This window comes from Chlamydomonas reinhardtii, chromosome 5 (genome assembly GCF_000002595.2).
Source record: "Chlamydomonas reinhardtii strain CC-503 cw92 mt+ chromosome 5, whole genome shotgun sequence".
Classification (NCBI taxonomy): domain Eukaryota; kingdom Viridiplantae; phylum Chlorophyta; class Chlorophyceae; order Chlamydomonadales; family Chlamydomonadaceae; genus Chlamydomonas; species Chlamydomonas reinhardtii.
In genome coordinates, this window is record NC_057008.1 from 602,396 (window position 1) to 614,806 (window position 12,411).

The following is a 12,411-nucleotide window of genomic DNA, read 5'->3' on the forward strand; positions in this document are numbered from 1 at the left end:
CCCGGGACCCCCCTTGAGGGGACGACCGACCCCCCGACGGACAAAACCTTGTTGTTCAGGGGTTAAAACCCCTTCATTTAATACCAATGTGGTGTCAATCGACTCCTAAGCACTATCACTCCGTGTCATCAGCGGTCCTGTTCTGAGACTTCGGTCACCGGCGGGATCCTACCCATGGAAATCCCCTCGACCCAGACCACCCCGCGCTCAACTCTCTGCCGCGTGACGAATGGACAATGTGCATCGGCAGCCTTGTTAGACGTGAACTCGTGCGCACCAGCGCTTCAGAGCCCAGCTGTGTCAGTGCGCATGTGTTGAATGTGGAGACATGTCCCGACATGTCCACGTTCGGACGCGCAACTTAGCCCTCCCACGCTTTGTTTGTGCTTATTACGTCATAACGTGCACATATGAGCCTCGTACTGCTGCGTTTGGCCCCTAGTTCTGCTTGTGGGGCGCTTCCCGAAATCCGCCGGGATGGGCTCCCGAAACCCGACGGACCCCCAGGGACGAGGACCGACCCCCCAACTTTGGCGGCCCAGAACTTCCTCACCAGACACCCCCTTAAAAAACTAAAAGTACGTGCATAATGCTCTCCTAAAGCTCTGTAATTTTGAGCATGGGGTAAGAATCTGAGCTTTCTACCCCCCCCCCCTGGTACAAGGACAGGAATGCACGTCGTGCTCACCATCATGTAACCACACACAACAGCAAAGGCCGGGCCGCACCTGCAACACGCTCAGCAAAGTCTATGAGCCAGCCAGCGCAATCATCGGTGAAGTAACAACCGCGAACCCACGTTGCGACTCCTGCCCTGACTAACCTGTGGGATTTGCGGGCCAGGATTGCAGCCATCAAACTTGCTTCTCATCACCCTCTACTCTTGCTTGTACTAGGAGTTCAGTACTGCACGCTCAGGGCCTTGACATGCCCTCCTGCCTGTTGCCTAGATTGCATTGGTTACAAGAGGGACCTGCTGACGCAGTTCACGAGCCAGTGACGTGGAGAACGAACACCCTGCTCTGGACCCCAGGGGCGTGCCGCCTGCAGCGCCGTCGGCCTACTCTAGCTCTAGTAGGCTTGCTCCCATAGGACGCTCCTCCCGCCATACCGAACATGTTGCCTAGAGGCGCTGCATTAGCCCAACTGCTGCACCTACCGTACGCTCTCCCTACGACCCTAGGCGCTACACACACCTACATCCATACGGCCACGCAGCTACATTCCCCAATAAGCATTTGCATGCAATTCCTGTACTTGCAATCAACGCGATACCGTACTATGCTTTCGAGTTCCTGCCTGGCGCCTAACACCCATACATCCGTGTGCCGACGTACTTTACTGCTCCTGGTCTGCCTATTGCTAACATTTGGCTTGCCACCACGCACGCAAATTAACCATCACAAAACAATAATTCAACCCTATCATGTACAAGCGCGTCTCATTCATTCTGCCGCAGCCGCCGCTGCCAGCAGGTTTACGCGAAGCACCACACACCCACTCCCGGACTCGGCCCCGCGTCCGCCTGCCGCGTCTCCGCCTCCGTTTTCGGTGCAGGAGCCTCCACCCCCATCCACAATTCCCGTCCCGGCTCCGGCTCCGTTTCCGGCTCCGGCTGCGGCGTCCGCGCCCCATGGCGGTGCGGCTGCCAGCGGGTGCGGGTGCGGGTGCGGGTGCGGGTGCGGGTGCGGGTGCGGGTGCGGGTGCGGGTGCTGCTCCGCCGTAACGCCCGCCTGCCGCAGGTCGCGGTACCTGCGGCGTACCGTATGTGCAAACGCACACACAACCGTGGCGGCACATTCTGAGGCCAGGGGAGTGCGGCACGGCAAGGAGGATGCAAACATGAACCACCCGCCTACCACGCGCACTAATATTCCCGCCCCCCCCTCCAGCCCTCACCTGGCCAGGGTCTTCTGCAGCCCCGTGACGAAGAAGTTGAACTGGTCGGTCCGGCGGTGCTTGCGGTGCTGTACGACACGAGCCGCCAGACCTGCCGTACAGGCGCCGTACAGGCGTGTGGTGGTGGGAGGGGGTGCAGCTTTCATTTTCACAGGTGACCCGGCTTAATCGTATGGCTGGTGTTGAGTTGGCCAGATGCACGGCCACACGGGGGAGGCACTGATTCCATGTATGCTGCGTATAAAAGCCAAAATAACTTGTCCAGCTAACTCGCTCGGCCGACTGAGTGAGGGGAACAATCTAAGACCCCTCGGCTGCCCCCGTGTAATGTACGGCATTGTTCCTCCATGTGTGCCTCTCGCTATGCACGGCGCTGTGCAAGTTATCATGTTGCGGAGAGGAGCCATAGGCCGGCTTCGCTCACCTTCCCCGACCAGTGATGAGTTGACCCACAGGTTGACACGCACCTCAGCTGGGTACTGTGAGGGGGGCGGGGGAGCAGGGGAGTGGGGACGGGGGCGCGGGGTGAGCAGAAGGCAGACGTATCGCGGCATGAACAGGTTTGCTGCAGGTGTCCTGTAGCATTGGTGTGTAGACACATTGCCCACGACGAAAGACACATTAACATACACACGGACACACACACACACACACACGAAGACAGACACACACACACACAGACACAGACACACACACACATATATATACACCGTCCCGCACCCGTGTGTCGGGCGGGAAGGTGGCACTGATGACCTGCAGTGGCACGTGCACACGCCCGTCGTACAGTCGCGCCCCGTGCTGCTGCTGCTGCTGCTGGGAGGATGTGCGTGGCTGTAGCTGCGGAGGCCGGTCTGGGGTCGCAGCAGTAGCTAGTTGCTGCTGCTGCTGCTGTTGCTGCTGTGCTACTGCCAGGGTGCGCATCCAGGACAGGAGCAGTAGCGACTGCTGCAGCTGTGCGGCTGCGGGCGCGGCTGCGGGCGCGGCGGCGGGCACGGCTGCGGGCACGGCGGCGGGCACGGCGGCCTGTAGAGTCGCCTGCACCACTGTTGGTGTTGGCGCGAACGGAGCTGGCGGCGCGAGGGGCCGCAGCGGGCTCAGCCCGGGCGGCTGTACGGGCGGCTGTACGGGCGGCGGCGCCGGCTGTGGCCCTGGGCTGGCTTCAAGGCCGGTCGGCGCCGGCTGTTGCATTAGCGGGTCTGAGGCCAGGGGCTGTGGAGCTGACGTCGGCTGTGGAGCTTCCGCCACTGGCGGCTGCACGGCGGCGTGCGCCGCTGACTGCTGCTGGTGCTGGTGCTGGTGCTGGCACGGAGGAACCAGGGTGGCAGCAGCAGCTAGCGGCAGCAACGGCAGCGCCTGCCGCTGATGCGCCGGCTCCGCCACTGGGGCCGGCGTCGCCACAACTGGGCCTGCCGCTGCCGCTGGCCCCACTGCCGACGGCTCAACTGCTGCGGCCGCCTCCGCCTTGTCCCCGACGTGCCGCTCCTCGCCGCCAACCGCCGCAGCCGCCGCAGCAGCCGCCACCAGCGCTCCCATGGGCGACAGCGGCGACAAGCCGGGCACACCCACACCCGCACCCAGGACCGTATCCGCCTCTGCAGCACCTACTCGGCCCGCACCCGCATTGGGTGCAGGCGCTGCAGCCAGCTCCTGTTGCTCCTGCTGCCCCTGCTGCTGATTGTCGGCGACAATTTCCATCGCCGTAGCTCCATCTGAGGCGCCAACCGCGGCGGGGCCCGTAGGGTCGCTCGGTGCCGGCGGTATGGGCATGCCGCACATGGCGGCCCCGGGGCCGGAGGCGATGAAGTTGGTGGTGTCGGGCTCCCTGGCAGGAGAGGGCGCCTGAGGAGTGCGCTGTTCCGGCTGCTGCTGCTGCCGCTCCGGCTGCTGCTGCCGCTCTGGCTGTTGCTGCTGCTGCGCCTGCGATTGCAGGTGCGGAGGCTGCTCGGGCGGCGCTGGGACGGGCGGGCCTCCCACCACTGCGGCCTGTCGCTGTTGCTGTTGCTGTAGCTGTAGCTGCAGCTGCAGCAGCCGCCGCGCCAGCAGGGCCCTGGAGGCTGCTGCCGCCGCTGCCGCCAGCAGCTGGGGTGGCGGCGCCGCTGGGAGTACCGGGGGCACGGGAGGCCCGAAGCCCGGCGCGTCGCTTGCTGCTGGCGCAGGCGCGGCGGCGGCGGCGGGCGCCAGCGCAACCGCCGTCATCTGTTGCTGCTGGCTATGTGGCTGTGGTGGCGGGGGGGAAACGGTGGGGCCCCCGTTGGGCGCCACATGTGGTGCGCCGGCGGCTTTGGCCGAGGGAACCGCGGAAGCGGCGGCTGAGAAAGGCGCGGAAGCGGTGGCTGTGACTGAGGGGGACGCGGTCGCGGCGGCTGTGGCTGAGGGGGACGCGGCGGCGGCGGCGGCGGCGGCTGTGGCTGCGGGCGGCGGCGCGCCGTACCAGCGGCCGCTGGCTGACATGAGGATGCGCAGCCGCGGACCGGCGGGCGCAGGGCCGGCCTGCGGCGTGGCGAGCGGCAGCGGGGCGGCTGGCGGCGGCGCCACCACCTCCACTGCGAGCAGCCTCAAGTCCTGGAGCAGCGCGCATGTGTGGAGCAGAGCGCACTTCAAAAAGGAATGGATTGCGGAGAGCACATTGCGGAGAGGAATGCATTGCGGAGAGCACATTGCGGAGCGAAATGCATTGCGGAGAGCACATTGCGGAGAGAAGTGCACGCACGCGCATGTGTGAAGCCGGGCAGGAGTATGTGGAGGTTATTGTGTGCGCGGAAGCGGGCCAGTGACCGCATGTTGCAACTGCACGCCACAGAGTTTCACACTGCAATGCTCAAGCCCGAGAATTCCTTGAAAGGATGGCTTTTGAGGGGTTAGTTGAAGTTGTCTGGCGCGTCATTCGCGCACCTTGTAGTCGCGTACGTGCCGCTGGTGCCCAGTCAACCAGTGGTTGCCCACGCCGCTCCGGCGGCTGGCGTTGCGGCTGCGGCATATGCGCACCTGCTCGGGGGGCAGGGTTGGGAGGGAGGGAGGCTTGAGAGGGGCAGGGGAGGTTACGGTAAATTCACGATTACTTAAGAAGTGAAGGGAGGGAGGGAGGCTTGAAAGATGGTTGAGATGAGACATACGGTAGTTAGGCGGCGGCATGGTAAGTAGGATGATACTATCATCGGCGGGAAGCAGGCGCACAAGGAGCCCAGCAGGCACACGCGCCCACCTCCGTGTCGGCCTTGACGCAGACGTCGTTCACAACCACATCAGCGCTCAGCCGCAGCGGAAATTGCACCGCAGCTTTCGTAGCAGCAGCGGCGATGGCAGCAGCAGGGGCAGCGGCAGCAGACGCCTCGGCACCAGCTCCAGCACCAGCACCAGCACCAGCGCCAGCATCAGTATCAGCTCCATCACAAACAGCCAATGTCGCCGCCGCCGCAATGTCTTGCGGTGTGGCGGCGCCCTCGACAGCGGCGCCTGTGGCGGCGCTTGTGGCGGCTGCCGCCGCCACGGCGGCTGTTGGGGCCGCAGCCGCCACCGAGGGCGCCGCCAGCGGTGGGAGTAGCGACGCCAGGGCTGTCGTCACAAAGCTGTGCGGCAGGTAAATGCGCCCGTCGGACAGCCGCGAGCCGCCGCCGGAGCCGCCGCCGCCGGAGCCGCCGCCGCCGCCGCCGCCGCCGGAGCCGGAACTGCCGCCGCCGGCAGCTGCTGCAGGGCCCCTTTTGGCGGAGGCGGAGGTGCCCTTGCCGGCGGGTTTGGAGGAAGGCGGTGCAGCCGGGGCCCGGACCTCCACGAGCGCCGCCACCTGTAGGTGCGGGTGTAGGTGCGGGTGTAGGTGCGGGTGCAGTCAGGACAAGGAGGGAGCGCGGCAAAAGGCGACATCCATCCATCGATTCACGCATTCAACCCAGCAACCCAGCAACGCTTATGAAGCGCGTGTGTGTGTGTGTGTGTGTGTGTGTGTGTGTGTGCGTGTGATTTCCAAAGTGCGCTAGCTTACGAGGCGCCCTGCCCAACGCACCTCCTCCTCGGCCGCCGCGCCTGGGCGGCCCTGACCCTGGCCGTCGTCGAGGTCGCCTCTTGTGCCGCGCCGCTTGCGCCCCGCCGCACCAGCTGCCCCGCTGCCCTCCGCAGCAGCACCAGCCGCAGCTGCGGCCCGCCGCCTTGCAGCCCGTGGACCGCCGGACCTCACCGCCGCCTCCGCCGCCGCCTCCGCAGCCTCTGCCGCCGCTGCCGCCTCCGCCGCCTCTGCCGCCGCGACCGCAATGGCACTGGGCACTCGCCGGCGCCGCGGTCTGCCCGCTGCGGCTGCTGCGGGCGGAGCAGCCTGCGAGCAAAACGAGCGGGCGAGTAAGTGAACGCAACTTCCATGCAATGCAGGTATATATCACGCGCTAAGTGAAGCAAATGCAAGTAGCACACAACAGGAAACAGGGGCCGACAATATCACACGCTCCCCGGCATGCAATGTGACTTCCGTGTCCCAACCTCCCCACACCCTGCCACGCCCCACACATGCCCCTCACCCGCTGGGGCCGCGCCGCCAGCTTACGCCGCCGCGCCGCCGCCCCCGGCCGCCGCGCCCGCGCCGCCGCGCGCTCTTCCGCCAGATCCGAATCCAAATCCATCTCGCCCTGATCTGGATCCAAATCCTCCGTGTCGACACGGTCGTCGTCCCCCTCGCCCTCCTCGCTCCCGCCCGAGCTGCCGCCACCACCCTGGCCATCAGCTCCCAGCGCCGTGCCACTGCTACTGCTGCCGAATCCGGCACCGCCGTAGGCTCCCGCGGCCTCCGCCGTTACTCCCGCTCCGCCGCCGCCACCGCCGCCACTGCCGCCGCCGCCGCCGCCTCCCAGCATGTTGTCTGCCCACACCGCCGCCAGATCCAGCATGAGCAGCCGTTCATCGCCGTCCTCACTGGCGGCTCCGGCCATATCGCCATCGCTGTAGTCACCATCCTCGCCGTCGCCCAATTCCTGCAGTTGATACTGTTGCGGAAGCTGGTGTTGGTGGTGGTGTTGGTGGTGCTGATGATGGTGCTGATGGTGCTGATGGTGCTGGTGGTGCTGGTAGTAACCTTGGTTTTGTGGCAGTTGCGGCTGCAGTTGCTGTTGCTGCTGTGGCGGCGGCGGTTGGTGTTGGTGGTGCTGTTGTGAGTAGGGCGGAAGCGGCGGCGGCGGTTTGCTGCGCAAGCCGCCCGGCGGCGCCGCCGCCTGCACCAACGCGGCGGCCGCCTGTCGAGCAGTGTCTTCCTCATTCTCCTCGGCGCCGTCGACGTCGTCGGTGTCCGAACCCAAGCCAAAGAATTCTGCAGCGGCCGCGGCTGCGGCCGCCAGTGCTGCTGACATCGCCGTCCCCGGGGGCCCCGCTGCAGCTGCTTCGGGCTCCCGCTCCCGCTCTCCTCTGTCGCCTGCTGCTGCGAAGTCGGAGCCAACGGTATCTCCCACAAGCCCCAGGTCGGCGGCACTGGCGACCAGGAGCAAATCGTCGAGCGGCGGGTGGTGGTGGTGTGGGTGGTGGTGGGAGTAGTGGTGGTGGTGGTGATGGTGCGGGTAGTGGTGGTGCTGGTGCTGCTGATGCTGCTGGCTGTGGTGTGGGTAGCTGTAGCCAGAATAGCCAGACGGCTGTTGCACCTGCGCATTGGGCTGTAACAGCATGCTACTGCCAGTGGGTGCCCCGCCGCCGCCACCGCCGCTGCCGCCGCCGCTGCAACCGCCGAAAGCCCCGACGCCGCCGCCGCCGCGGCTGCCGCCCGCTCCAATAGACAGCAGCGCATCCACCTCCACCGGCAGAGAGTTGTTCAGGGCAGCGGCGGCCGCGGCAGCCGTCGGGAAGACGTCGCCCGACTCCGACTCCGGCGAGGCCCCTGCCGCCGCCCCCGACGTTGCTGGAGCTGATGCTTGTGAGGCTGCTACTCCCGAGGCAAAGCCCGGGGTGGCTGCCGGATATGACGCCGCCGCTGCCGCCACGGCACCAGCTGCTGCGCCGGTGCCGCCACGAGCGGACGTCGAGCCGTAGTCGTACAAGGCCGGTTGCGGCGGTGGAGACGGCGGCGGCGGCGCCGCCTCCGCCGCCGCCGCCTCGGCCACCGCTGCCGCCGCCGCCATTGCGTCCAGGGGTGAGAAGCGCAGGCCTGTGTGGGGCAGCTGCAGCCCCAGGATGTCGGCGTGCGGAAGTGGCGAGTAAGAGAGGTGCGACTGCGGCTGCAGCTGCGGCTGCAGAGCTTGCGGCGTCGTGGCAGCGGCATCTGGCGCCGCCGCGCGGCCGCCGCGCAACTGCTGCGCAGCTGGCCCGGTTGCCTGCGTCGGTGAGTACAAAAGCGATGGAAGCAGGTTCGCAGCCCCGGCGCCGCCACCGCCGCCACCGCCGCCGCTGCTGCCTCTTGCTGTTCTCACAGCAGCGCCGGTGCCGACTGCGCCGTCGCCGCCGGTCGACAGGATCGCGGCGACGTCTTCAAACACCGCCACCGGCGGCACCGACAGCAGCAGGGGCTGGGACTGCCGGTGCGGCTGCATCCGAGGCTGCGGGTCTGCTACAGCCGCCGGCGAAGGTGCTGCTACAGCCGCTGCGGCCGCGGCCGCCGGCGGCGCCTGCAGCCCTGCTGGCACAAGCTGTAGCGCCGAGGACGCGGCCGACGGCAGCGCCGGCGGCTGTAGCGGAATCATGCTGCCACCACTGAGGTGGCCGCCGGCGGCTGTAGCAGCGGAGCGGTGTGACGGATGTAGCAGGGCGGTGGCGGCGACGGCTAGGTAGCCGTTGGCAGCCGCCGGCCGCAGCATCAGGGAGGCCGGCACGGGTGCGGGTGCGTGTGCGTGAGACGACTGCATGGGCCTCAGAGCCAACGCTGGCGCCTGCTGCTGCTGGTGGTGGTGGTGGTGGTGGTGCTGCTGCTGCTGCTGGTGCTGTTGGTGCTGTTGGGGTTGGTGCTGCTGTTGGTGTTGCTGTTGCTGCTGTTGCTGTTGCAGGAGGAGGTGGTGGTGGCCCCGGTGCACCATTGCGGCGTGCTGCAGGTAGTGCTGCTGCGGCTGCGGCTGCGGCTGCGGCTGCGGCTGTGGCTGTGGCTGTGGCTGTGGCTGTGGCTGTGGCTGTGGTGGCTGTGGCTGTGGCTGTGGCTGTGGCTGCTGCGGCTGTAGCAAAGTTTGCGGCGTCACAGGTGAGATGGCGAAGGCAGGCTGCTGCTGCTGCTGCTGCTGCTGCTGCTGCTGCTGCTGCGGTTGTTGCTGCATCGGCGTGCCAGGTATTTGACCGCCTGGCGGGTCCAGGCCCTCAAGAAGCGCCGCTGAGCCGCCGCCGGTGCCTGCAGGACGGGCGCCGGTAGGGCCGGGATCCTCCGGAGCGGGAGGTGACGTGGCCGGGCCGCCGGGCTGGACGCAGCCGGCGACATTGCTGCCTGAGGGCGGCGTGGTGGCGGCTGCAGACACCCCACGGGCCTCCATTGACCCGCTGCCGCCGCCGCCGCTGCCCCGCCTGAGGCCGGGGCCGGGAGGTGACGCTGACACGGCGCCGCCGCTTCCTCCAGTCAGCAAGGCATTGCTGCTATTGCCGCCGCCAACGCCAAAGCCGCCGCCACCGCCGCCACTGTTTGAGCCCGGTATTGCCAGCGCTGTGACTCCGCCGCCTGCACTGCTGCGCCGGTGTGCCAGCTCAGCCCGCGCGTCGCCAGCCGCCTGCCCCCCTAGTGCCTGGCCCCACGGCTGCAGCTGCTGCTGCTGCGTCTGCAGTAGGTTTTCAGTCAGCGCCTGCGGTGGCTGCAGTGGCGGCGGCGAATGCAGCGGCAGCGGCACGGACGGCCCCGCAGCACGGGTTGCCAAGGAAGGCAGCAGCGGCAGACCGCCCGCCGCGCCGCCGCCACCCGCCGCCCCGCCGCCCCAGCCAGCAGCGCTGGAGTGGGGGGAGCGCCACCGCGGTGATGTCCCCAGGCCGGTCGCAGACACGCCCCAGGGCGCCGCTGGCCCCGCGTCAGGCGGCGCCGCCGCTGCTGGCACGAAAGCACCAGCACCCACAGAACCTGCAGCTGCAGCTGTGGCACCGCCAGCCCCTGATCCAGCTCCTGCTTGCGCCGAGGTTGTTGCCGCAGCTGCGGCGGCAGTAGCAGCAGCTGGCGCTGCGGCCTCCGCTGCTACTGCCGGGCCGGGCGGGTCGGCAGTAGCCAGTGCGGCTGCAGCCAGTACATCCAGGTTACGCATGCGGACCGCCTCCAACTGAGCCGGGGGAATGGGTCAGGAGGGGGAGGGTGCGGGCGTGTATGTGTATTTGAAGCGAAGTCATGTGGTAGCTTGTACAGGGCACATGCCGACAGGCGACGCCGCTCGAGCCACAGAAGGGTATACAGGGACGGAGCGACAGGAGCTCGGGTCCCCACAGCACTCCGCCTTGGTCCACATGCATGTACCCACGCCACATTGACGGGCGCGGCCCAGCCCTTGATTATCTTCAACAACGAAGTTGGCACCAAGGCTCCTTCGCCATGGCTCTCACCTGAGACCCAGGCGCATCGGTCTTGCTCTTTTTCCGGGGAGGCTGCTGGGCGGCCCCTGGACCGCCGGCTCCCTCCCCGCCTGCGCTGCTCCCGCTCGCGCTCGCTCCCAGCGCGGCGCTGGACAGCCGCCGCATTCTGAGACCAGGGTCATTCAGCGCGCCTTGCTAGTAACTGCCCGCAACGCTGACAGCTCCCAGCTGCTGAGAATGGTTCAACCATGAGCTCTATGCCTTCGTGTCATTTAGCGTACATCAAGTTGTTATGGTTTTACGTATGCGGCAGGCTGCAAAGAGCTCGATTTAAGCTACCGATGCATAATAGAATGCAGCGCGATGGAAGAGTAGCCACGCCCTGATGCGATTGCGTTTACCAGTTTTGTCTCTATAGAGTTGTTGTATAACAGGGACACAAAAGGAACACAGACGCCCGCTCATCGGGCTGCAAGCCTCAGAACCCTATTCCTCACACGGCTTGCCAATTCTGCTCGCAGCCATATTTTGGCGGTGCGTGGAGCTCTTGACGATAGAGGATGCTGGGGTGCTCGCGGTAAGCACAGGGGCGTCGGGCGAGTGAAGTGAGTCGCCTAAGCAGCAAACTCAACAATTGGCGCTGAGGCCTCTGCATGTTTGTACTTGACTTTTTCGGCTGTGGGACTGTTCAAACGCTAAGGACCTGGCGTGGGTTCCCTGCTGTGTCGTGGCCAAGCGTGCCTCCACGCCAAACCTCTTCACGTCGGTCCCCTCTCCACGCCGGCCCCGCTCTTCGCAGGTCCGCTGGCCTCCGGCCGGGGACCAGCGCCTCGTCTTGCTCGGGCTCAAGCGGGGCCGCTTGGCGCACACGCACCTGTGGGGGGGAGTTGCGCAGTGCCCCCTGGGCTGCGGCGTCGCCGGAGGGGTCGGCCGCTGCCGCCGGCTGTTGCAGCAGCTCGCCCAGCAGCGCCGTCTGCGCCGCCTCGCGCCCCCTGTCGCGGCGACACCTACAGCAGCACCAGCGGCCGGGGGCTCGCGGCGTGGCGTGCGACGCCTACGGGCGAGGAGGCCGAGGTGGGGGCGGCCGTGGTCCTGGGCTGCGTGTGTCATGTGGGGCGTCTGGGCAGGCAGGCAGGCGGGCAGGCAGTGCCGCGGAGGGCAGTGCCGCGGAGGGCCGGGGGCGGACGCATAGGCTGGCAACAGCAGGCAGAAAATTCCCGTTCACGCTCACGCTCACGTGCACGTGCCTGTGCTGTACCTTTTCATTTGCTCAGGGAGCGGCGGCAGCAGTGACCCCAACTATTACGAGCTGCTAGGACTGGAGCCGGACTGCGATGAGGAGGACATCAAGGTGGGGAGGGGAGGATATGGGGGTGGAGGGGAGGGGATGGAGGGGCGAGGTTATGTGCCCGAGCCCAACACATTAGGTCCCAATAGTCAAGGAATTGTCGGCCATAAATCCAGTCCAATCACGTGTAAGTAAATACAAACGTTTCAGCACACAAGCGCACGAACTGCTTGCTTTTTTCCGTGTCCTTTGTAACACACAGACTGCATTCCGCCGGCGAGCCAAGGAGCTGCATCCCGACGTCAACAAGGAGGTGGGGGCGGGTCCGAGCGGGGAGGGACGCGGCTGGGGCGCGGTGGTTGGACGAGCTTGGACACTGTATACCCAGACAGGACACAACAGCAGCTCAGCACATCACAACATGCGTCGGCACCAAGACACATCACACACACACAGCACACACACACACACACACTCAACAACACACACACACACACAACCACACACACGTAGCACACACACACGCCGCAACACAGGACGGTGCCACGGAGTCGTTCGTGCGGCTGAGCCGCGCCTACGAGGTGCTGTCTGACCCGGAGGCCCGCCGCCAGTACGACATACAGACCTCCACGCGCCGCTTCAACTTCTTCAGAGACGTGGTGGAGGTGGGGGCGGGGTGGGGCGTGTGTGTGTATGTATGTGTATCTGTATGTGTGTGTGTGCGTGTGTGTGTATATGCTTTCAGTCCCAGGGGTGTGTGCTTCGGGGTTGTGCTCAAGAGGTGTTGTGTGTGTGGCCGC

At 66.4% G+C, this 12,411-nt stretch overlaps 2 protein-coding genes across 3 annotated transcripts in view; one reads left to right on the forward strand and one right to left on the reverse strand.

The window, feature by feature from the left end:
* Positions 1-557: 557 nt before the first annotated feature.
* Positions 558-10,653, reverse strand: CHLRE_05g232050v5 (uncharacterized protein). Its single transcript, XM_043062144.1, has 9 exons — positions 10,354-10,653; positions 6,402-10,076; positions 5,897-6,202; positions 5,102-5,680; positions 4,792-4,884; positions 2,620-4,461; positions 2,324-2,378; positions 1,900-1,990; positions 558-1,752 (listed from the first exon to the last, which is right to left on the reverse strand). Exons 1-9 carry the CDS (start codon positions 10,486-10,488, stop codon positions 1,446-1,448), a joined length of 7,083 nt encoding a protein of 2,360 aa, XP_042924569.1. The 5' UTR covers positions 10,489-10,653; the 3' UTR covers positions 558-1,445.
* Positions 10,654-10,773: 120 nt separating this feature from the next.
* Positions 10,774-12,411, forward strand: part of CHLRE_05g232000v5 (uncharacterized protein) — a 4,962-nt gene continuing 3,324 nt past the window's right edge. For both annotated transcript variants that reach the window (XM_043062138.1, XM_043062139.1), the window contains exons 1-5: positions 10,774-10,900; positions 11,123-11,397; positions 11,598-11,674; positions 11,874-11,924; positions 12,148-12,276. In XM_043062138.1, coding sequence (XP_042924571.1) covers positions 10,884-10,900; positions 11,123-11,397; positions 11,598-11,674; positions 11,874-11,924; positions 12,148-12,276 — 549 coding nt within the window. In that variant the 5' untranslated portion in view covers positions 10,774-10,883. The remainder of the gene's footprint in view (positions 10,901-11,122; positions 11,398-11,597; positions 11,675-11,873; positions 11,925-12,147; positions 12,277-12,411) is intronic.

Excerpts from the sequence above, each read along its gene's own strand:
- CHLRE_05g232050v5 (XM_043062144.1), bottom strand. The coding sequence starts at position 10,488 with ATGCGGCGGCTGTCCAGCGCCGCGCTGGGAGCGAGCGCGAGCGGGAGC. Across the intron at positions 4,462-4,791 it reads GGCACGTACGCGACTACAAG|GACTTGAGGCTGCTCGCAGT; the intron begins GTGCGCGAATGA and ends GCGCTGCTCCAG. Across the intron at positions 1,991-2,323 it reads CTCATCACTGGTCGGGGAAG|GTCTGGCGGCTCGTGTCGTA; the intron begins GTGAGCGAAGCC and ends CCTGTACGGCAG.